The following is a 25585-nucleotide window of genomic DNA, read 5'->3' as shown; positions in this document are numbered from 1 at the left end:
TTCTAGACTTTGGAGCCAAGGGAGGGGAAAAAAATCTATTATAAAATAAACATGTTGAGATTTGTAGCCTTTCACAATTCTTTTATGTAATTACAGTTTTATGATTTTCTCTCTCATGTCTTTCTTATTTTTCTGTGAATATTTTATTTTATGATAGGCAGTCTGTAAAAATGAGGTGGTTCCCTCTCTCCCTCCCCCAATAGCTGATGTGCTCTAGGCAATGTTCAGTTTAACTTCTAGACAATAAAGACAGACTCCAGCTTTATTTGATTTTTTAATAAACCATAAAATTTAAATAGTCAAATAAAAAGAAACAAAAATAGATATTTAAGTCAAGCACTAATTTCTGTCTTTGTTCCACCACTGGGCAACAGAGACTTGGCTTATAAAGGATTATAGGACTAGAGAAGAGAACAACACATTTAGATTGCTGGTATAATAAACCAAAAAAAATTTTTTTTTTAAAGGGAAAAGGCTTGGTAAAACTTACTTTCAAATCTTAGAGTAAGGCTTTTTTTTTTTAAGCTCACATGAGCCCACTGTCTGAGATCTTAAATTAGTCTCATCAGTGGAGAATGACACCACCACTTTCTGCAAAGTATTTTCTCTCCTTGCTGTGGTTTAGAAATAGTCCATGCATTCTGACCCTTTTGCTCATGAAGCTCAGTCTGTCATTATGGGGTAAACCCCCAAACTGAGAAGGATAAACACATCTAATGTGAGTGATCATCTTTGGACTAACCTCTTCTTTTGTGATAAAGACAAATCAATGATGTTTTTTAGACTTTTCATCCTTTCATTTGTAAGTAACTTGGGTAATGTTATTCTTCTTCACCCTTACTCTAACATCATTTCCTCCTTAATTTACATCAGCTAATCATTATCTATTTGCCGTTTTGCTCTGGTTATTATGGCACCACTGTTTCTGCTTTTGGATCTTCACTATATCTGTTCAACAGAGTACAATTTTTTCCCTTTTCTTTGACTGATTTTGCTATTGATTAGACAGCTGCTACTGTGAAGACATGAAAGAGGAAAAAGAAAAAGGAGCAATGAGTGCTAGTGGAACTTTCAATCAACATTGATACATTTGGAAAATGGGAAATATTTCTGCTTTGTCATGGAATTTAATACCATTCCTGCTGCAATGCTAAGTTCTAGCAAACTCAGATGAGTTGACATAGTGAACCCAGCAAGGTAAGTCCACAAGAAACTGTAATGCACAAAAATGTTGAAGGAGAGTGACAGTAACCTCTGAATATAACTGGTAAAGTAAAGGGAAAGCTACTGCAAGGAAGGATATGTCATGTTTAAACTTTACAAGCTGACTGCCAGGGGACAACATTAAAAACATTATAGTCAGAGACAGGGTAAATACTAGCCTGGAAAAGAATGAGCTTTCCAGTAGGCCAAAGTATCCAATGCATCTGCTGATCATACCAAAATGTGATGGACTCAGCCTAAGGGGTTAAATAAAATAGTAATGATAAACTTTAACATTGTTGTATGGTGTTATCAACTAAAGAAAATATTTTCACATAAAGATTTAAAAACTGGCAGCAAGAAATTCTCTAACAGACAAGTTGTCCCAGCCTATCACCATGCCATTGAATGGTAACACATACAGTATAAACAGTGATCTGCTATATACAAGTCAGAAAATATTTGAAAGCGACAAAATTGTACGTGTTATTAAATGACAAAACATGTTTAGAGGTTTTATTTAAAAATCTCACTGCTGATTATCAAAGTTAAAAGATCGTTTGCATACCAATACATACTGTAAACATAGGAAATTCTTATTAAGGAAAGATGGGTTTACTGTAATCTGATCTTTTACAAAAAATTACTGCAAGTTATTGATAACAGAATTTCTTTTTTACTTTCTTAAGTCTAATTCTCTTGAAAATTAAACCAATGTTTCCACTCCCTCTATCTAAAGTTCAAAGATGGTCACATTAGGAAATACCCTTGTTTATTTGTTAATCAGAAATACAATTCAAGTGGCACATATTTCCATCTGCTTCTCAGGCTGAGTTTCAGCTTCATTATATTTTACAAGAAAACAGAAGACTTGCAGTGGTCCTGTAAAGTCTTTCATGTTGCAACTGAGGTTTAATGACGGCAGTGGAGGAAAGCAGTGGTGATGCAGAGTAAGGCCAGCCCAACTGCCCTTATCTGGCCATGGGATCTTTTTTTCCTGTCTGGCTTGCATTGCAGCAAGGAGGTTTTTCTGGTCAGGTTGCCTCCACCAAACCCGACTTAAGGAAAAGGTTGACATGCTCTGGTTGATCCAGTTTAAGGGTGATGCTCATTCTTTTTTAGGTGAATACAGGCTCTCCTTCAATCTGTTGGTTGGGGTATGATACTAATATGAAGAAAATTATCAGGGTAGCTGAGATGTTCACTTAGCCACTGCAAAGGTGTCTCCAACATTGGTTCAATTCCATGAATCATAATTTGATTCTTCTTTACCCCATCTAATTCCAAGAAAGAAATCCAACAATAAACAAAAAATTAGGACGGTCAAAATGTTTACCTATAAACACAACTGAACGCTTTCTGAAAACAGTGAATCAAATGGATTTTTACATCTTTCAACATGACGTGTCTATAGGGCAGGAAGTGTGGACGTGGAGAAAGTTGAAATGGTGTAGTGCTTATACTACTTAAAACAGAAACTTGAGGGTTAAAATGAATCCTGATTAAAAATTCTGTTATTGTATGTGAAAGTATTAGTTCTTTCTTAATTACTAGGCTCACTGAAGACTGACGTTAATGAAACCATAGAGAAGAAAATAGACCTTTATATTCATCGACCTAATTTGTGTCAGTTACACCTAAAAACACCTGCTACTATAAATATTAAAATAAGAGATATCTAGAACTAAGTGTCTGAGTCAGGGATTTTTAGCTGTTTGGGAGTTTTGACACATGATGGTTTTATGTTTTTGACGCCCACTTCTAGTTCTCCCCTGTGCACTCAGTACACTTTACCATGTGGACACGGAGAAAGTTGAAATGCAGCAGTACTTCTTACCTAAGACAGAAACTTGAAGGTTAAAATGAATTCTGATTATTAATGGGAAATATATGCATATATGTGCGTGTAGTTTGTTTTCTAAAATAAAGTTTCATTGATGCTTTTTGGTTTTGTATGCCACAGTGCTTTTCTGCTACATATATTTATCTATCTACATGTCAACACCCCTTTGAAACTATAAACTTCTTGTGGATTTCCTATTCATTTAGTAGTGCTCAAAGAAAACATATATATATATATTTCTGCTGAAATTAAGTATCACAGTTAGGTATGGATAAAAATATGGGTACAGATGATAGATAATATAATTTAAAAAATTTGGTGCCTTCTCTTAAGACAAATAATAGCTACTCAAATTTATACTGTACTTTGACAGTTTACAAAATGTTTTCTCATAACAATCCTGTCAGGTAAGTAGGTAAAACAACTGTTATCTCTATTTACAGACCAAGTGAGTGTGGCTTAAGTGATCTGTCCATGTTAACATGATTAGTAAGTGGTAGATCTAGGTCATGAACCCTGGTCTTTTGGCTCCAAATCCAACGTGCTTTCCACTATGCCAGATTAACTCGCTAGGAAACACTGCTCCAAGGCTTTGAGGCTGACCACAAAAATGGAACAGAACTCAAGAGATATCAACCCCTTAACTGGTCACCTTGATTCTTATTCCTGAATCATCTTTTCTTTTAGGATCAAAAAGACCCAGTCCCTTAGACATTCAAGAAAAGGATGTGATTGAGGGAAGGGAGAATTCACTCAACTATTTACATGAAGGAGCATGGACAATATGGACATCTCCCTTATCCTGAAAAGGCTTTGAAATCTCTTAAGAGGATCAAATGAGGTGATGGATATAAGAAGACAATTGTCCAGGAATGAAAACCATTAAAGCAGATGCATTTGGATGTCCTCTATTCTAAAGCCCCTTCCAACTTATATAACACACCCATGGGAATTGGGGGAGGGGAGCAGCAGGAGGGGGAAGGGTGTAGGTAGGAGGAGGTGATGGTGGAGGTGGGTAAATAATCAAATAAGACCTTCACATTTCCCACAACACCAAAACTGTGATGAAATGTCAATTCATAAAATTACTTCAGGAATAAAGAATTCTCTTAAAATGACAGAAGCATAAGATATTATAAACTTACAAGAGATGGGTGGTATTTGGGGGTGAACTGAGGTGAAGTAACTTCCCATGTTGAAAGAGACATGTATAGGAATAAGAAGTTCCTCATAACATTTCTAAACCATATCAGCAATGTGCTTGAGTAGAGCACGGTACAATGGAAAGAGCATTGAACTTAGATTTAGAAGACTCTGGTTTGAATCTTAGTTATTACTACTTCTGTATGATGCCGTACACAAATCACGTCCCACCTCAGGGCCTCCTTTTTCTCTTTATGATATAAGAAAGCAGGATGAGATCATCTCCAAGGGTCTTTCTAGCTCAAACAGTCTATGGGCTTATGAGATCTTAACAAGATAAAGCTATTATTTATCAAAAGACAACCTAAAGCATGCCTTTCCATTACAATAATAACTCCACAATCTAAAAAAAAAACACCAAAAGACAAAAACTCAGCAGAGAAACAGGAAGCTAATGAAAAAAGCACCTGCTCATCCAAAGTAGTTTTTAGAAAGTGCATGTTTCTCTCAAGAGAGAAGGATAGTTTGGTAAGGAGCCATCTCAAGAGACAGAAAAATCTGAAATTTACATAATTTTAAAAATCACTTTATGTTACATATGAAGCTCATTTGAGCCTCAAAACCACTCCGTGAGGTAGGCATTATGGACATTATAACCCCCATTTATAGTTGGGGAAACTAAAGTTTAAAGAGGTTAAGGAATTGGCTCATATCTATACAGAGAGGGTTAAGAGGTAGGATTCCAACCCAGTCCTTCCTGATTTCAAGTCCCACACTTCAACCACTGCACCGCAGCGCCTTTACTTAAAGGCAAACCTCCTTAGATCTTTGCTCACACTTAGATCTCATTTAACATATATTATAAATACAATTCTGTCAAATGCTGCTATCTAGTTTTCAAGTCCACAATGGATCAGAAGTAGTAACAGGGATTGGAAGAGAGATTGTAACAGGTAGACATCATAAAAAGAACAGAAATAACAGCTGGCAACTTGATGGTGAGATGAAGAAAGAGGGGAAAAAATGATAAAAAGCACAAGAGTCTGTAGTGACATTGTATAGGGGAAACTCTTAATATTGTTATTGGAACATTGTCTATATCAAAGAATAGTATGATAAATGATACTCATAATGAAAACCAACAGTCATCAAGAAAGAGTGAAGTTGTATTTGGTCTACTCTTTAACAAGGCAGGGAAGCAAATAACACATTTTAAGATCACAGGATCAGATCTAGAGCTAGAAATGGCTTCGGACACCATTTAGTCCAATGTCATCATTAAAAAAAAAATTTTTTTTTTTGAAAGAGAAGGAAACTTAGGCCCAGGGAGGGCCAATGATTTGCTTAAGGTCACAAAGATGGTAAGTAAAAGGTTTCTATCCAAATAATTTAAAATAAAAAGGTACTTTGAATATTTAAATTAGCAAATCCTTTAAGGCTCAAAATGTCTAAACAGCACAGTGGTATAGTACAAATGGAGTGAGCCTGGAAGCCCCAGATTCAAGGAGTCTAACTCCATTACTTACTAAGTGTGTTGTAATAGTCAAGTCGTTCAACCTCCACGAGCTGCTTCTTCACAAAACAATGTCTATTGAAGTAGGGGTGAAAGGGAGGAGGTGAAAGAGAAGTAAGGGTAAGACAGACAAGATGTCTGAAGCCACTTTCAGCTCTGACCTTCTACAATCCTGTGACTAATTCCAAGAGAGTTCTAGATTGCCATGGTATTACTTAAGTGAGTCTTTCTTACACTGCTTTAAAGCACTTCCACCTCAGTTCTCCTCTCGGGTTTTAAACACTCACTATACTGAATTTCTTAGAAATATTTAATATTCTCAGAATCACTCCTATCAATAACTCAGTCAAAAGGGGAAATAGTAGTGGCCTAAGAGTTCCATATCGACAAAATTTTTCTTCAAGCCAGAGTCACTTTTAAGGACTTGCTGTCTGATGTATGGTGTAGAGGGTACTATCTAAAACCTCAGAAGTCAACACTTTTTGGTTAAAGTATCCTTTAGAAAAGAAAGCAGAATATTGGTTATCATACAATCCACTCATAAGCTGTGTCTGAAAGACAAACTATTACCCCTCTGATAGGTCATTTCCATCTAGGACAGATGGCTATCACGAGCTGTGCCATCAGAGGCAATTGGAGTTCATCATCAGACTCAAGAGCAGTGTAAATCTAATAGACTGGGGGAGAAAAAAATTATTTTAGGATTAGAATTAAAAGTGAGGGAAAAATTATGAAAGATTTAGATAGAGGCCAGTTAGCACTGGCTCCCTAGTTCAGTGACTAAAAGCCAATCTTCCACAGAAAGAAACAAATAATATCAATTACTTAGTTTATATACTCAGAAAGAAGTGCTTTGCCAAAAAAATTTCTCACATCATAAAATGAACTTCAGGTCCCTGGCAATTACTAGCTTATGTTCTTTAGCTAATTGTTTTAAAATCTGTATTTTGGAAAACTATTGGTGGGGCAAGAGTCCAAGCTTGTGATATCTAATCTCTGGTCTTTGACAGAATTGAGTTATCCAATGAAAAACCTGCTAAGATGAATGTCTCCTCAGAGGGTTTCTAAACTGAGTGAATATTTTGGTTACAAAATTCAAAGGGAGGGTCAGAGGAATTAAGCACGTCATAGGACATGCCAGAAAGCACATAAGCTATTGTTTTTTAAAAATCTAAATGCCATAAACAATAACAGCGCATGACTGGTCAATTTTAGAATAATTAAAAAAAGAATTGGAAGACATTTAGTAGAGGTTTTTTTTTTTAACCATCATAGAAGAAACACTAGACGATATTATAAAACTAAGTTGGATTTTTGGTAAATGTTTCTTTGTGTTTCAAAGTGAGAATCTAGAATTTACTACTTAGGGATGAGAAAAATGTCAGTATAAAACAAATGACTCAGGATAAAAATGTTACTTCATATCTCACCCACTCAGTTTACTTTTATTTTAAAAGCCAATTTAATGTTTAAGTAGACCAATGCTTGAGATAGTAATTGAGTGAACGAGCCTGATACAAGTTTCAGCCCACTGTTCTTCATTTCAGTATGAACCTGAAACTGCTACTACCCTAATACACTTCATAACACCAAGCACAGTCATTCATAAATACTTCAGCTTTTTTAATAAGAAAAAAGAAAATGAAGGCATAGACATTTTATATTTATTAAAATAGAAAAGAAACTGAATTTATGTCGATACTTAGGCAGCAAATCATGTGAAAAGTTTGCTTAAAAAAAAAAAGGCCAGGATCTCCATGAATTATGATATTCTGGTTTTAAAAATGTAAAATGAACAGCAGCAAAGTTTGGGGTTTTTCCTTTATTTTAAGTTAAAGTGATGGAAAATAAACCGAAATAACAGATGAATGAAGTTTACATATAAGACAATCTGAATAGCTGGTATAACTGGCAAGTTTTTGGTTTGGACCTATGATTTATTTATCATCATTGCTCATACCTCCATTAAAAAAAGATGATAGAGTTAGAGTTCTGGGCACATAATAGTCTAAGGAGCTGGGAGAGAAAGGCATCTTTAATTTTAAGAAAAATTCAATAAGCTTTAGTTATATTATTAGAATAGGAAAATAGTTTACACATGTAAAATCATTTACTCTTTTTTTTGGGGGGGGGTTAGGCGATTGGGGTTAAGTGCCTTGCCCAAGGTCACACAGCTAGTAAGTGTTAAGTGTCTGAGTCTGGATTTGAACTCAGGTCCTCCTGACTCCAAGGCCAGAGCTCTGTTCACTGTGCCACCTAGCTGCCCCAAAATCATTTATTGAATAATGTTAATAATATGTAACATTAAATAAAAGCAAATTATACACAAAGTAGAAGATAGCACAAGATGGTGGAAAAAACACTGGGTTGGAAATGAAGAGATAGATTCTGGTCCTATTTCTTCCATTTAATAACTGTGTGTCATAAGGGAAGTCAGAATCTCTCTGAGACTTAGCTTCCTCATCTGTAAAACTAAGGAACTGGACTTCATGATCTCTAAAGTTCCTTGAAATTGATCTTATGTTTGAATAGAAAGAAATTTCTATTCAGCTTAATTTCTCAGCTAAAATGGATGAAAGAGAAGATAATTAGTGGTATGATTTTAAAAGAAAAAATAATGTACTCGGTTATCCTACATAAACACAAAAACTATGCGCTTAGTTATCTAGAAAGCATGTAAATCAAGCGCAAAGAACCATGAGAATTGGGCCTCCTATTAACGTGTTCTGAATGACGAATGAACAATATTTTTACTACAAGGTAAACACATAATCAATTGATATATAGGCAACTGTAACATACAATGGCGGGAAAAATGCCTCTGCTAATTTTGAATTATAATAAAAATTTCATCATACAGTTTGACATGCTGTTTAAGTACTGTGTTCAACTGAACTCATGACTAGACTGTCTAAAGAAGAAAAATCACAATTAGGAAATTAGCCCTCCAATGTTCTTAAACAGTTTCTTTTTTGAAAGAGAGAGAAAGAAAGAGAGAGAGAGAGAGAGAGAGAGAGAGAGAGAGAGAGAGAGAGAGAGAGAGAGAGAGAGAGAGAGAAAAGTGACCCCTTTTGGGGTTTTTTTGGCAGAGATACTAGAATCGTTTGCCATTTCCTTCTCCAGCTCATTTTGCAGATGAGGAACTGAGGCAAACCGGATTAAGTGACTTGTCCAGGGTCACACAGCTACTAAGTGTCTGAGGCCACATTCGAACTCAGGATGAGGTGTCCTCCTGACTCCAGGCGCAGCACTCTATCCACTGTGCCAGCCAGCTGCCCACTTACTATTAAGAAGTGAAAGTAGAATAAATATGTTGACCTCAGATTGTTTATTTTAAGGAAAACAAACAAACAAAAATGGTTAAAGGAAAAATTCCAAATCTGTCATGAAACCAGAGTACAATTGAAGTAAAAGTTTAAAATCTAAACTAAGTGAATACAGAAGAAAGGAAATCTGAAACATGAAATGGTCACAACCAATATGTTTCCCTTTGCATCTCTGTGTTTTTATGCTCTAATGTAATGAGGAACTACGGAACTTGTCATTTGGGGATGTTCAATACTGTTTTTAAGACATCATTTCACATTCCAGAGCAAGTGTTTAAATCGATAGACAAAACAATAAATGCAGATGAATTATTTGATTAACTTAAGTCTGGACAGTTTATTTCAGCATCTGACAAATTCTTTAACCTAGACTGTATGTTTGTCAGTAAAACTCCAACTAATTGAATCCATCGATGTGAAAACCCACAGGCTGAAGTCTGTAGTATGTGCATACATCACACTGAAGGGTTTCTGCCTCAGCCACAGTGGGTAATAGTCAGTGAGGTCAGGTCAAGGAGGGTTAAACTAAGTCAGGATATAGCCAAAGGAATACATCAAACACTGATTTTAAAAGGGCAATTAATCTTAGACAGAAATGCTTCCTGGGGAATGAATGAGATCTCAATCTTAAGAGCACGCTACATGATGTAGCAGTAAAAATGTACATATACAAGCTAACAGAGCTTTCATCCTGTGATCACAAACAGAAGGAGAGTGCTGTTTATCAGAGAAATATAACCCCATTCTAAAATAGTTACATCAACTTCTTCCGGATCTATATTCACAAGGCAGTATACATCTTAATGAACACACAGCATTACAGATAACATACACTTGCTATCATTTTCCATGCATGGAATGTGTTCTTACAAAATTTTCCCCATTATACTCCTTGTTATTTTTCTAGAAGCCTACTGTTAACATTTTCAACAGGATTTTTAAAAAGTCTATGCCACTTTTTAATCCATTTTAAAAATTATCTACAAACACATCTGTTTTCAGGATGAATATACTAAATTAAAAAATATTTATATTCAGCATTGTACAGTCATTGAAAGAGAAATGTATTAAGTTCAGAAACTTTATGCTATAATGTATTTAAAAAACATGATTAAAAGCCTTCTGATAATGAAACTACAAAGTGTGGTAAAAGTTAACTACAACTTAACAGGAGGATTTTAAAAGTTCTTTCTTGTACGTGTTTTTGTTTCTATTTTTGTCTTAATATTCGAAGCAAATTCTTAAAGACAATAAAATGTAAAACTTAGGAAAGTGAAATGCAGTAAAACCTCAAAAATTCAGATCCCTTGATGAAATGTACCCTTTAAATAGGTTTTAACAACTGAATTATAAACTATTTTGCAAGGAAGTTTAAGTATGTATATAATTGAACATCTAGCAAAGTGTTATGAGGCTGAAGACTTAACAGGGCCTGCTTTAGTGGAAAGAACACTGAATTTGAGGATTCCAGAGGATCTGGGATCAAATCCTGCCTCTTTCAATACTTACATAATCTTAGGCTTATTTTCTTAGTTTCTCTAAACCTCATTTTCTCAATTGGAAAATGAGGGCATTGGACTGATTATATGGCCACCAAGGTCCCTTCCACCTCTAAGTCTATGATACTACATGAAAAAGTGTGCTGTAAGAATGTTCAACCTCCCTTTGATAATCCTGTTTACATGACTAATTTGTATGATAAATAGCACACATTCCTTTATAGAGGACAAAGGGACAACTTCAGTGTGATCTTAAAAATTATGATATGTTAATGAGTTTTACTGTATAATCATTTATTTGTTACTTTGATTAAAGACAATTGTTTTCTAATGCTATAAGTGAACTATTACTTGTGCAAAGAACATGCTTCTGGAAAAGAGACAAGATGGAAAGTCAGTTATCCTGTTATAGGAGTTCTGTGATCCTTCCGAACAATCTAGCTATCTTTACTAACACAGAACAATTGAAGAAATCACCTTTATCATTCCTCTATGTGTGCTTTTAGAAAAGGTAATGTCTTTGGATTAAAACATCACGGGAATATATGTTACAAAGATTACCACAGTCAATTATGTACCCATTTTAGAGCAAGGAAAAGAAATGCTGATTGAATGAAAGCAAGGTAGATGAGGCATAAACTTAGGAGTCTTTATTTTCAAAGGTATGTTCTGATACAAAGCCAAGACCCCAAATTTGTAAGAGCAACAATGACCGATTTTAAATATCCTCAAACTAAGATGATCTGATAGACTGTGTTCAAACTTGATTATTCAAACCATTCTGAAATAATAATAACCATAACAACAACAACAACAACAACATCAATCAATTATACAGTGCTTTAAGGATTGTCAAGTATCAGGGCAGCTAGGTGGCGCAGTGGATACAGCACCAACCCTGGATTCCGGAGGACCTGAGTTCAAAGCCAGCCTCAGACACATAACACTTACTAGCTGTGTGACCCTGGACAAGTCGCTTAACCCCACTGCTTAACAAAAAAATAAAAACCAAAACAAACCAAAAAAAGGGATTGCCAAGTGTTTTACAAACATTTCATTTGATCCTCACAACAACCCCGAGGGTGGGGTGGTAGGTGCTATTGTTATTTCCATTTTACAGATGAGGAAACTGAGGAAAGCAGAAGTTAAGAGACTTGTCCAGGGTCACACAGCTAATAAGTATGTAAGGCTGGATTTGAACTCCAGTCTTCCTGACTCTAGATCCAGTGATCTGTCACTGTCACCTAGCAACCTATATTTCCTCCTCCTCCTCTTCTTCTTCTTCTTTTTCTTTTTACCACTAACCATTAAAATATTTTTTGTTTATATTTTAAGGGTATGGTTTCATAGTTCAATGGAGCAACTACATCAAATTAAGAATAGTTTAGATGCTAAAACACAGGGCCAGCAAGTGGGTGGCTAGATTTCCAATTCCCAATAGTGAGGATGGTCTTAGCTAGTTCCATAATTACCCAAAGCTATACTTTCAGTAACATCCTTAACACAGAGAACATAACCTCCAGCTGTTAGTTTTTGGAAAGGTGAAGTTAAGTCTTATGCAGCTCCTGTTACACCTTGAGTTGTACATTCTTTTGGGAAAGAATAATACCACTTTGCACTTAATACTTTCAAAAACAATCTTTCATCTGATCCTTACAATCATCCAATGAGGTAGGAAAGGAAATATCCTCATTTTACAGAAGAGGAAACAGGCACAGAGGAAATTATGGGGCTTGCTGAAAATCACAGTGTGTGGCAAGAGTTTCTAGGATGAAAATATTTGAGAATAAATAATCTAGGTCAATAGTTTTTAAACTTACTGAGATGATGGAAGTATTCTTGGCTGTTTTCCATATCTACAAAACCTACTCCTGATATAGCCCTTGACGTTGATAGCAAAGGGATACAAAATATTTTTTCTATAAATATACTTAAAAAAAAGCTTTCCACCACTGTGCCATTGGCCAGGGGTAGGATTCAGTTTACAAATATGGATAACCTATGGTCTAGTAGATCTCAATCACAATTTTCAATATCTAGCATTCTGTAAATTTTAAAGTAGAAGAGAATTTTTAATTTAGGAAAAAAACTTAAACCACAGGAGAAAATTCAGCAATAAATGACAACTGACTGAGAATAAATCACAGGAACATCACGAATGTGTATAGCACATTATATTAGCAAACTGCAATGTTGATTCTTGTATAAGGAGTGCCACAGTGACAATTATATGAGACTGCTACTGGATCCAGGTCTAACTCACAAGGTATCAATCAAGCTTCCAATCTTTCTTTAATTCTATACAACTTGTGACTTAACTAACAATCTCTTAAACCTGTATTAAAGCAGAGTGAATTCTGTTTTGTATGTAAGAGATTTTAAAAAATGATACAAGTTGTGTGATTCTGTACAATCAAATGGAAACACATAATTAAATGGTAGTTGGTAAAGACCCTTCAAAACCATGCCGTATCTGTGAGGCAGAAAGTATCAATTGAAGCATATATAATGAGGGAGTAATCTAAAAAACCTTGCTCATTTGCCACAGAATGTATGTCTCCCTCTGCATACAGTATTATACAACTCCATTTTTGTGTAATTTCAAGTGAAAATAGGATTAAAAAGTGGGTGATGGAGAGTTCTTGATTATCAAACAGGCTGAATGGTCAGCTGATTTCTTGGAATAATATTTTTAATAGATTCTGTAATTTGTAACAGCGTAGGGCTTATAGATTCTTCTATGAACCCAAATCAATAGAATGTTATATTCACTGGAAAATAACAAGGAAAGGAATACTTTGCTCTTGATATGGTACAGATGCATGGCTATCTGGGTCATGCTAACTTCTGCTGAAACCACAAAGGTAATTTACCTAAGTTCACCTTGGCATTATTTCCTATTACCTATAACTTAACCAGCTCCCACAACCACTTACAAGATAGAAAAAGAAAAACATACAAAACAGCTCATCATGGCTACTCTACAAGAACAGTGACCTACAGCAGGTCTCCTTAAATCTTAGTCCATCCTACTTTCACATGATGAAACAAAATAAAATTCCTTTCTAACTGAATCATTTATAGGAAATAAAAGACAATGGTACCATATGACTTTTATGAAGCACTTTCTCTTTTTATCATGTGACAACAGTCAGGTCACTCACACCCAATCTTCAAGTCTTTCCCTTTCAGCTGAAGAGGCATCCAGGTGTGCCAGAATGTTTACCATTTGCCAACACCCTGGGTGTACTGAACCAAAGAGTGTATTGTGTCAGTGTTTTAGATCTTTCTCGTAGATCTTGAAAGGAAAATCACTTTGCACAATAAAGTGGCAAAAAGAAAGAGTAACAATCCAGGTTAGCCCAACAAGGTGGACACAGGTTATTCTAAAAAGACAAAAAGAAACTGTAGTTTTCTACAAAGTGTGAAATACATTACCATACCCCTGAAAGATGCAGCTATTTACCTCCCTTCAAGGAAAAGCTCTCTAAGATAAGCTACTTAATAGTTAAGAAAGAGAGGGAGGAAAAAAAACAACATTAAAAGATACCCACCCATTACCTCTGGAATTTCCCTACCTGGGCAAAAAAAGGAGTGGTGGATTAAAGATGTGAGTGGCCAACAGAGCACAACAGAGGAGTCACACTGTGGCTGTTCTCCAGGAACGGTTACATGCAGCAGGTTAGGTGTGTAACAGGACACTGAGGGAGTCTTTTGCCTGGTGGCACCTACACTAAGAAGTGCTGCTTTTCTCTTGCATGGATAACCTTCATACCCACCATCTGAGTAAATTCAAACAAAAGTAGTAGTAGAAAGAGCTACATACACTACCACTTACAACATGAAAAACAGAGGTTGCAGAATGCCTGAGATATCATAGGATGCTCTAAGATGTCAGAGACTGTGTTATCTTGTGTTTAATAATACCTTTTGTGTACATTTACTAAGTATTTTTAAGCCATAGAATTAAACATTACATAAAAGCTAGTTTGTAAGGAATGATAGTTGTTTTTCAATTAAAACAAGTATTTTAGAACGTCCAAAGAAACAGAATGGTGTGGGTAGGGAGGGGAGAAGAAAGGATGCTATAGCAGAAAAATCACTGCACCAAGAATAGGAGTTCTATGTTTTAATTTTGGCCACCACTTCCTCATCTGTACAATGAGAGGGTTGCAACAGTATTTCTAGCTTTACAATTCCATGAAATATGTGAAATGCACCATGACACTCACCTCTATCCTTCTCTTTTTCTAAATCCATGAAGATTTTATAGGAGATATGGGCCTCTCCCCAAAATGGTAGCTATGAGATGAAAATGAACTTCACTGGCAAGAACCAAGGATGTAGTTTACAGAATACAGAGGTTTGTTACTATTTTAATAAACTAAACAAACAAACTGGGTAAAGTTGCAATAAGCTATAATCTTTCCTAGACTAAATTCAAGAACCATGAAAGAACAACGAGATCAAGTAGCTGTTTTCAAACAGTCCAAGAACATAAAGAAGGAAAGAAGCTCTTTACCAAATGATTGGCACCTTGTCATGCAGATGTGTTTGTTGGCACCTGAACAGGAGCTGTACACTAACAAAAGCACTAGCTGGTGGTGAGAGTTTCTTAAAAATGCAGTACGTGAAAAATATTTGAAAACAGGGCATTTTTCTTGAGGTTTATGAGTTTTACTGTTGTTTTCACTCCTTAGGCATTATGGAACCTTATTAACTAAGTAAACTAAAGTCAATGATGTTTCTGAAAGAAATTATACAAATTCTGATGTCTTGGAAATATAAAATAATGAAAGAATTTTGGCTCAAATTTTTACTTAAAAAAAAAGACAACTGATGAAAAGCATAGGGCTTTTCCCAAAGTTCCTTCAACACGCGCTAAAAAGATGAAAATAAAGTAAGCAAATCAATAATAAAAGACCACTTGTTAAGAGTGATTTATATAATACTTAAATATAATTGAGCAACATATTACCCAAAAAAGCTTTTTGTCTATATTACAAAATCATCAATACCCTGGCAGAAAGCGAACAGAAAGAAACCACAGTAAAAAGAAACAGATAGCAATCAACATTAGTCAGGAACAGGTTACCAGAGATTTCTCAACCAATATTTCTATAGCCAGAGAAACAAAGTTAAATTTTAAATAAGCAAAAATCATCCATAAGAATACTATAACAGGATCAGTATGGTAAGATAGCTGATGCAAACATTTCATGAAATAACAATAAGGATTTAATGTACATTTAAAAAACACAATGAAACAAACTATAAATCCAGTCACTAATAATTAAGAAAACAATAAAGTTTTTAGTTTATATTTTTTGTAATGTAATAAAACAAACAAAATATTGATTATTCCAACACTATAGGAAAGCTCAACATAAAGAGTCCCAGAATAATGATATGGGGATCAAAAGTTTCAATAATTTAGGATGAGTAGGCAAAGATTTTTCTGATACAACATACTAACTCCTGTTCCTTTCTGGCACTGGTTCTGTGGCATCAGCATTTTTTGTGGGTTCAAATGGCACCCCTTGTCAGTTTCAAACAAATGCCATGTGCTTCACAAATTATTGAGGCAAAGAGGATAATGTAGCCATAAGTATGAAACACATTCAATATAAAGGACCTACTGATAAGTAATTTCCTAATAAATGGAAAGATAAGAATCTAAGTAATTACAGTTTATGCATATATATGTATATGTGTGTATATATATACATATATACACCACACAGTTATACAAGTAGGAGAAAAAATTTTAAAACAGAGTATCTGCTTCTTGAGAATATGCATTAACCGATATTTTAAGTAGAAATTAAATATAGGTTTTCCTTCTCTACTAGCTTCTACATGCACGTATATATATAAACCACAGGCATCTCTCTCTCTGATATCATAGGGGTCAGAGCTTTGAGCCACTCAGTATGTAATAGAGCTGATAAAAGAAAACAGAAACACCCAACTGTACTCTCTCTGGTTCAAATTCACTAATCTCAAGACTTAGTTTTCTTTTCCTTGTCATTTAAATACATTGCCTCAAATCTCACTTAAGGATTACTGTCTGTTTCAGTGATATTTTTTCTTCACCTGTGATGAAAAAAAATTAATCTACACAATTTTCCTATTAAATATGTCAATTTTCCTTGCTTAACATGTAAAAATTACCATGTAATTTCTATTATATTGAGAGACTGAGAAATAATCAAGTATGAAAGTAAATGGCAAATTTTATATTCATCATTTGATATTCAAATGCCAACTGAGGCTAAGAAAGTGATCTGATGTTTTTGACTGATACGGACCTCATACTTAAGCTCTGAATAAGGTTTTAAAATAAGTGGTTTAAAACTCATGTTTGAAATCCTGAAATCTCCTAGAATTATAGGTTCAATTGTTATGAAAAAAGACTAAGCTGTTCATCATACTGAAATATGCGTATGGACCATTAGCAAATTCACTGGGTGTGAGAAGCTTTAAAAAAGTTCTATATATATCCTTCCTTTCCAGAAAGTAAGGGAAAGGTAAAAAGTTAAAAACAAATATAAATAAGGAAATATGAATACAAAAAGACAAAGATTAATTAATATCTTACAGGCAGAGAAGTTGTGATTACATTGATTTCAAGACAAGTTAAACCTTCATTGCAGTTCTACAGCATTTATTAAATACCTAATATGTGCTAAATGCTATGCTTAGATGCTGGGGATAGAAGCAAAAATATCAAACAGTAAATATTCTCGAGGATCCTTAATCTGAGGTTATTATACTTGGCTACTTATCAATTACTAAAAACAAAGAAAAGATAAAGAAAAACTACAGAGAAATTAGTTTTTGCATACCTTATTGTTAAGATAAAGTTATATATAAACTTGAGTTGCTGTTTTCAGTTTCAGTCTTTGCAAAGAAATTTATATGCCAATTCTAAAGACACTTATTTTTCCACAACACTATTAAAAGCTGTACAATTTGAAATTAATAGATATGTGAAAATAATAAAGTTCAAATGAACAAGGAGACAACTGACCACACTCATATATCTGTTTAATTTTGTTTATAAATCAAGTTATATTGTTAAATTAGCAAAATAAGACTTTGAAAATCACAGCAGGGAAAAAAAATTTTTTTAAATAGCACATCTAGTTTTGTTAAACTGGGCCAAAATAAATGTAAAGTTTAAAAGTTAAACGTAAAGTTGTTTTGAAGATCTAGTGAAAAAGTTTACTAAATATGAATTAGATGAAAGAGTGGATGCTTCTGTTTGGAAGGCTATTTCCCAGTATGTAATGAAAATAGGGAAAATATTTTTGAAGTGACAGCAGAGCGGCTTTTTGTAAAAGCCAAGGAAAAGGAGAAAGTTTTCTTTTTTAAGAAGACTAGAAGTAAAGGAAATGCTTTAATAATGATGATCACACTTTACCTTCAGTAGTAATTGCAGAAGGACAAACTTCTTTTAAGAGATCTCCTAGCGTGTGCAATTGTCCATCTGCAGCAACTGGTCGAAATAACTTCTGAATGAAAGGTCGCTCAGTTGTTGCCTATAGAAAAAGAAAGCAGAAAGGGAAAATACATAAGATTTCTAAAAAACCCCTAGGAATTAAATCTTTGTTGATCACGAGACAAATTATGGTAACGTAATGGATAACAGAGTCATTGTCATATTACTTACATTGAAATTTCTTGCTAATGCCATATGCTTACCATTTTATTAAATTAATTTAAAACATTATTTTAAATAAGCTCTACAAACAAAAAGTTTTCTTCTAAAAACTGCTACATTGTTTAAAAATATTACACTTCTTCCTCAAGCCCACAAAGAGTGAATATAAACAAAGATGGTACAAAGTCTGAAAAAGCAGGAAATGACTTAATCTGAAATACTCAACTACTTAAGATTACTTTTTAAAGAGTCCTTTTCATCATTTCACTATAGTTTACTTCCTCAGAAAGTAGTATGAGAGAAAAACAGTTACCACTACTCTCCTGTGCTGCTTGATTCCTCTTTGCTTATAGGTTCCAAACTCTAGCAAAGGTTTGCAAATACCATCAAAAACCATTCTGCCTTAGTGTTGTTAATGAAAAGAAGTTCTAATAATAATGATAATATTAATATGTTACACCTGAACAATATAAAGGGGGAAAATACTTCCTCAAATAAAATGGCACCAAAACCATTATTTCTTATAACTGAAGCTTTTAAAAAAAAATAAAAATGCACAAAATTGTTCAAGTCCCACTAATATTTGCTGCTTAATGCCTTATATAAAGAGCTCTCTGTTCTAGGACTTCTTAAATCACCTCATAATACTTGTTATTACTGTCATTTATAATAAAAATGTGCATTTATAGCACTTTAAGTTTTGCAAAGCTCTATATGCTTGTCACATTAGTTCCTCCTAGTATCCTAGGAAGATACTCATTACAAGTTATAACAACAAAGAAGAAATTTAAAGGCAGAAAAATCTACTGCCTGGGAGATATAACCTGGTAACAAGGACTTTTACATCAGCTGTGAATTGAGCTGCTTCTAAAAAGCTATTAATTCCAAAGTGATTTCACAAAGCAAAACTAGTCCTTTGTCTACTAGTCAACTAACCCCCCATGAAGTCAGTGCTGGGACTTCGCAGAGAAAAAGGCTGGATACTTTCTAGAAATACTTTAAAAGCCAGTTCTCCTGTTTCCTTGCTCTTCTGACTAAGTAAGTTGGCAAAAATCCAAGAAATTTAACATAAAAATGAAATCTGTAAACACTGCTTTGTAATAAATAATAAGACTTTTAAAAGTGAATTAAACCATAGCATGACAGACAGAAAAGCTATCAAAAGGATATCATACAGCATCACATATCACAGGATCCACAATACTATTAAACTGTTCTAGCTACAAAACATATTTAGACATCTGTTAATACACAAAATATTTCAGTGACTTCCAAGAAACGGCATTAACTTGCCATGACAAAAATCATCTGAACCTCTTATGAAAATCACTATATTTGGTGGAATATCCTATATGATTAGTTACAGAATGAATGACTATCTTTCTCTTTTTTTTTTTTTAGGCAATATAGGTTAAGTGACTTGCCCGGGGTCACACAGCTAATAAGTATCAAGTGTTTGGTCTGAGGCCGAATTTGAACTCAGGTCCCCCGACTTCAGGGTCAGTGCTCTATTCACTGCGCCACCTAGCTGCCCCATGAATGACTATCTTTAAAAAAGTAGATGTTACTTTTACAAACATTTGTATTAATCATTTAACAAACATGTCAAGAGTAAAACAGACAGGATGGTATTGTTATTATTTTTCTGTGCTCATCAGTGAAACTATATATTAGCTCCTTTCTTTTTTCTTGGTCAAAGATAATATTGGTCCATCTAAGAGTTTATGAAACAAGTAAAAGATAAATTCCCTTTGGATGGTGTTTGCAAATATTCAATAAAGTCCTGAGTATTTTTTGGCTTTTGGACAGGTCATTAAATATTAAAGCCTACATTCTTTTATATGCTTACAATCATGCAATGGTTGTCAACATCAGTTTATTTCTAGAAACAAGCACTTACTTGTAGGAATTTTGATATCCACCAAAATGGATGAATAAGAGCTGAAGTAATATTGGGAAAAGCTTTGTTTCTAATATTAGCTAGCACACTCTAACACAGTTGGTTAAAGTTAAACAAAACAGAAACACTGATTTCCTAAGGGAACATTAGACATAATTTGGATTTTTTTTATTCTGAAGTTAATGAACACCAAAAAGGGGGGCAATATTTCCATATACAAAGGAAGACAGTAAAAGGATTTTATGTGAAACTGTAAATCTCTACACATTTTTTTTAAATATACATTTCTCTCTCAACTTCTTTCTGTGTATTTTATAAAATGTTTCAATTACCCTTTTTTCTTTCTGGCAATACAATAACTAGTTATCTCTATCATGCCCCATGAAAAAAGAAAAAGAAAAGAAAAAACAGTCTTTGTAAAAATAATCACAGTCACGCAAAACAAACCTACACATTTACCATGTCTTAAAACTACATGTATCTTCTGGACTATGTGTCAAAGTCAAGTCAAGTAGCATTTATTAAGCGCCTGTTATATGCCAGGCAGTGAGGATACAAGGAGCTCACAGTATTAATGGAGGAGACAACATGTAAATTATTATGTACAAACAAGATAAAGGATAAATACAAATATCTTAGAGAAAAGGCACTAGCATTAACTGGGTAGCATACATCCTCATTGGTCTTTTCAGGTGGTAGCTGCTCGTTACATTGACAGAGTTGTTGCTGTTTGTTCGTTCTCAAAGAAGACTACGACATCAAGGAGGTGATGTCATGACATGCAAGTAAACTGGATTTAAGTGAGGGAGGGCTGTGCAGAGTCACCAGCCTCATTTTCTCCTCTGAAGCCATCTGAGTCCAGTGGCAAGATATAAATCGGGATGCCTGAAGATGGCCCTGGATGCAGAGGGAGACTTTGGTCTCAGCTTGACTGAGGCAACGCTCATTCAATGATTAAGGCTAGGTACAAAATGAGGCAGTGAATGGACTCTTTTACCTAGTAAAAAAAAAATTAATCTGGGAGGGGAAGACTCCCAGGGCTTCTGACCAAAACAGAAACAATTGCTATTTACATTCCTCTGAGCCAAACAATGACCAAATGGGGTTTGACCTCCCATTGCTGGCCAGTCAATGAGAGCCAGAGTGATCTGGGTTTAAGGCATGGTCCTTAAGAAAGAAATCTAGCCTATAAACCCCAACATAGCTTGAGGTTTCAGCTCAAAATTTACATTCCTTTGGGTAGTTATAGGGTATGGTATAAGGGTATGTATGATACTGTATGCAGACAGAGGGAAGAGAGAAGAGAGGAAGGGGGAGAGGGAGGAAGAAGGAAAGAAAGACTAAAAGAAAGAAGGAGCTGTGTTTGCCCAACAGGCCAGCTCCAGCTGGGTCCCCTGTGGGGCAGCTACTCCTTCCTACTCACAGGGGTTGTTGTTTGTCCTTCATTCTCAAACAGGATCATGATATCAGGGAGATGATGCCATGACACGCAAGTGAACTGGATTTAAGTGGGGGAGGGCTGCGCAAGCTTCACTTTCTCCTCCAGAGCCATTTGGGTCCAGCGATAAGATACAGATCGGAGCTAGCAAAGAAGTGGAAACTAAGGAGGAGCCCATCAACTGGGGAACTAATGTAATGGAATACTACTGGGCTATAAGAAATGATAAAGGGAATGGTTTTAGAGAAATTGGCGAAATTTGTTTGAACTGATGCAGGGTAAAGCTTCTCTTGACTGCCAAAAGGGGCCATGACACCCAAAAAAGTCAAGCATCCCTGCTGTAGGAGTACTGGATTATTCTCTGTTCTCTGCTCCTATGCTATCTTCTTTTGACTTTGTACTACGACTGATGCCTGGGATTCTTCTTATCTTCTCTCCTCCTCCTCTCCTTGGTTTGCGTTAAGCTATTTATTTCCCTTCAATGCCTTCTGTTTGTATATATGGGTCTTCTCCTGTTTTTACCAGATTTATAAGCAAAGCACAAACAGTTTATTTTCAACTTGGTTTAAAAAAATGTAACTCTGATAAGTCAATACTTATCATAAAAAGAAGCCAATAAATATCAAGCACATTGTTTCATTGTTTTTTTAAAAAGAGAAATAAAGACTACCTTATTTGCAAATAGTCTGATTTCTTTCAGTATTCACCTGGTTTCTCTCAGTGCCCAGGACCCTGACAACCTTTGTTCAATTATCTGGACATTAAAGAAATTTAGTACTATGAAATTCAGAACTTTGTGTTTTATATTTATTATCAGGGCAAAGTGTATTATTTTAGGTCAATGTCTACAACAATCTAGAGCAAATATGATTATATCCATCAGTGGCAATAACAGGTGACTTAAGCTACCAAAACATTTGTACCTTTTAGATACAAAGCTAGCTTCAAAAATTTTTTAAGAAATAAAACTTCTTGAACACTGAAATTTAAAAAAAAATCTTTTAATTATGGTCATGATGCTACTTACATATTTATTCTTAGATGTGCTTTATGAAGGTTAAATCAAATGAATTTTATAGTTCAATTACCCAGATGATAAACCACACTTTGGAGGTTATATATGTTTTTTCTTTCATTTTCAAATGCTTGTTTTTAATATCATTGTGTTTCTAATCTTTGTTTCCAATCTTTACATCTAAAGATTACTACTTCAACTTCCTAAATATTCTTCTTGTACCCTCATTAGACATAAACTACTTAAAATTATCCTATATGTTCAGCCCACACCAAAACCACCTTATAATTTCCATGTGTGGAGAAATCGGGTTGTAGAAAAACGTAAAATTTCTGTCTTTCATATTTGAGTCTTACTAATGCCAAAATCATAAGCTATAGAACTTAAATGAACAAAGGATTTAGAAATAATTAAAATGTCTTAAAAGTTATAAGCAATCACTCAACATTTCCTTAAAATGAGTTCAGACCTTACCACAAATTTATAATCCCTCAGAACCATCTGTGGGTAACATTTACATTGCTTTAGGTTTCTCAAAGTGATCATCATTCTATAAAATAAATGACAGCTAAATTTTCAAACCTCTTTAACTATATATCCAAATTTTTTTTAAAAAGAAAGACGTGTGTGAATCAATATAGTCTAAAAATAGCCTTATTCATCAAAAAATATGACCACTTAGTATGGTTGAACTTTCAGTCACAAAAAATAAAGGAAAAAAAAGAACCATGTTAGAAAAATTTGGATTTTTCTTTCTTTCTTTCTGGAAAAGCTTACTCTTTGTCCTTCTAAAGCAGGCTGCTTGTGGTTGAGACCAACTGACAATGGTTGGTTGCCTCGGATCATGTGATAGTGGCCTGAAATCCTTTGGCGGGCTGCAAATAGCCTGCATGCCATATGTTGTGCAGGCCAGTTCTAAAGGCACAGAGACACTGAAAACATAAATTCTAAAGAAGAGGATAACTCCATTTCTACAAGCAAAGCCTTGCCAAAGCAAAACACAACTTGGTCACAAATTTAAGAATCAATGTCCAGAATTGCTAGAAGAAATAAAGAAATAATTTAAAAATTATAAATAAAATGAGAGCTCTAGTAGAAAGGCTTACAAGGAGAATAAATAACAATATATACTATATATACACAATATGCAATATATATATATTTAATATAACATACAAGGAGAATAAATAATATAATGCTTTGAAAATTAGAATGATCAAACAAATTAATGACTCACTGAGACAAAAATATTAAAAAATAGTCAAAAGACTGGGGAAAAAAAAAAGAAAACTGAAGTTCACTCACATAAAAAACAACCGACTTGGAAAATAAGTCAAGAAGAGAAAAAAATCTAAGAATTACTGTTCTACCTGAAAGCCTCAATAACAACAACAGAATAGAGAAAGACAGAGAAAGAGCTAAATAGAGACAGTTGAAGAAAAAACACTCCAAGCAAACAGAGGAGTCAGAGTCTCCAGGATTACAAAAGATTTGGTAGCTATATCATAAAAGGAAAAGAGTACTGAAATTCAAGACTCCAAAAGACAAGAAATACACAGCCTTGTAACCCAGAATAACTTAGGTGACCAGAATAGGCATACTCCTATGAGGAAGAAAGGGGACCTTTAAGGAAATAAGGAAATTCTGAAGAATTCTTCCTAAAAACACCAGAGCTGAGTAGAAATTGTGAAATGCAAACACAGTAGTTAGGAGAAACACAAGGTTTGAATAATTGGAAGGGATTACACTGTCCTCTGCTCCTGAATCTCTGGCCCCGTTTCTTACTGGCTTTTCTCTTGCCAAGCCTTAGACTTATACCTGCCCATCATTGGCCTCCCCCACTCCTACTCACAAAGTACTGAATGAAGCCGAAGGAAGTCTCACAATGGAGTATACTGGGTACATTAGAAATCAAATTATCTAGCCTCAGCTGGGTTCCCATTGCAGCAAGGTAGTCCTTTTATTCCTCCTTGATTCCCTATCTCATTCCCCCAAAGAAGGTCTTCCAAGTCTTCCTTTCTTCCTCAGGTCCACACTTCCTCTGGCCCTGTCCTGCACCTGAACTGAGGACCATGCCTTTTAACTTTACTGAAAAAAAAAAAACGGAGGCCATTCAACATGAGTTCCCTCTTCTCCCTTTCTGTTCATCTCAAAATCCTTTAACATCATTCCCCACTCTGACAAAGAGGTATCCCTTGTTCATGCTAAGGACAACCACTCTATATGAGTACTTGACCTATCTTCTCCTGTTTTCTCCAGATCATATCCTCAATAATTCCCCTTCTTTTTCAAATCTCCATCCTCTTATCTACTGACTTCTACCTCTACTGCCTTAAAACATGCACAAGGTTCCCCCATTTTTTTCCCTAGAGCCTACCAGTCCTCTTCCTTTCCTCCCTTTCTTAGCCAAACTCCTGGGGAGGGGGAGAACAACTGTCTATATTCACTGTCTCCATATTTCCTTCATTTCTCAACCCTTTGTAATCTGGTTTATCATTCAACTAAAGGTGATTTCTCCAAAGATAACTGCCAAAGTGCCTTTCTCAGTCCTCATCCTTAACCAATCTATGGCATCTGTCTCTGTTGACTATTCTTTCCTCCTAGATATATTTTCCTCTCTTGATTTCTGTTATAGTAACTGTCTCCTGGTTCACCTCCTACCTGTCTGCTCATTCAGTCTCTTGTGTTGGCTCATTACTCACATTCTGTGGGTATTCCCTAAGAATTTTTTCTCCTCCCAATACTCCTTTTCTTAGTAACTTCATTAGCTCTCATGTGTTTAACCTCTATGCAGACAATTCCCAGATCTACATATCCAGCCCTAACATCTCCCCTAAGCTTCAGTCCAATTCAACAAATATTTATTAAGCACCTCCTATGTACCAGGTGCTGTATTAAGCACTAGGGATACAAATAAGAAAAAGATAAGAGAATCCCTGTTCTCAAGGAGCTTACAACTGAATGGAGAAAGACAACACACAAATGGAAGCTGAAAAGCGGGGTGGGGAGAAGGGAAGATGCCATTAGTGGGTAATGCTC

The 25585-nt window shown here is 34.9% G+C and overlaps 1 protein-coding gene across 3 annotated transcripts in view; it reads right to left on the bottom strand.

The window, feature by feature from the left end:
• Positions 1-261: 261 nt before the first annotated feature.
• Positions 262-25585, bottom strand: part of ATG5 (autophagy related 5) — a 137327-nt gene continuing 112003 nt past the window's right edge. For all 3 annotated transcript variants that reach the window (XM_020976929.2, XM_020976930.2, XM_020976931.2), the window contains 2 exons: positions 17954-18071; positions 262-2480 (listed from right to left, as the gene is read on the bottom strand). In XM_020976929.2, the coding sequence (XP_020832588.1) occupies positions 2344-2480; positions 17954-18071 (255 nt within the window). In that variant the 3' untranslated portion in view covers positions 262-2343. The remainder of the gene's footprint in view (positions 2481-17953; positions 18072-25585) is intronic.

This window comes from Phascolarctos cinereus, unplaced genomic scaffold, assembly GCF_003287225.1.
Source record: "Phascolarctos cinereus isolate Bilbo 61053 unplaced genomic scaffold, phaCin_HiC Scaffold_5;HRSCAF=322, whole genome shotgun sequence".
NCBI lineage: Eukaryota > Metazoa > Chordata > Mammalia > Diprotodontia > Phascolarctidae > Phascolarctos > Phascolarctos cinereus.
Note: the sequence above shows the minus strand (reverse complement) of the source record. Positions and strands in the feature narration are given on the sequence as shown.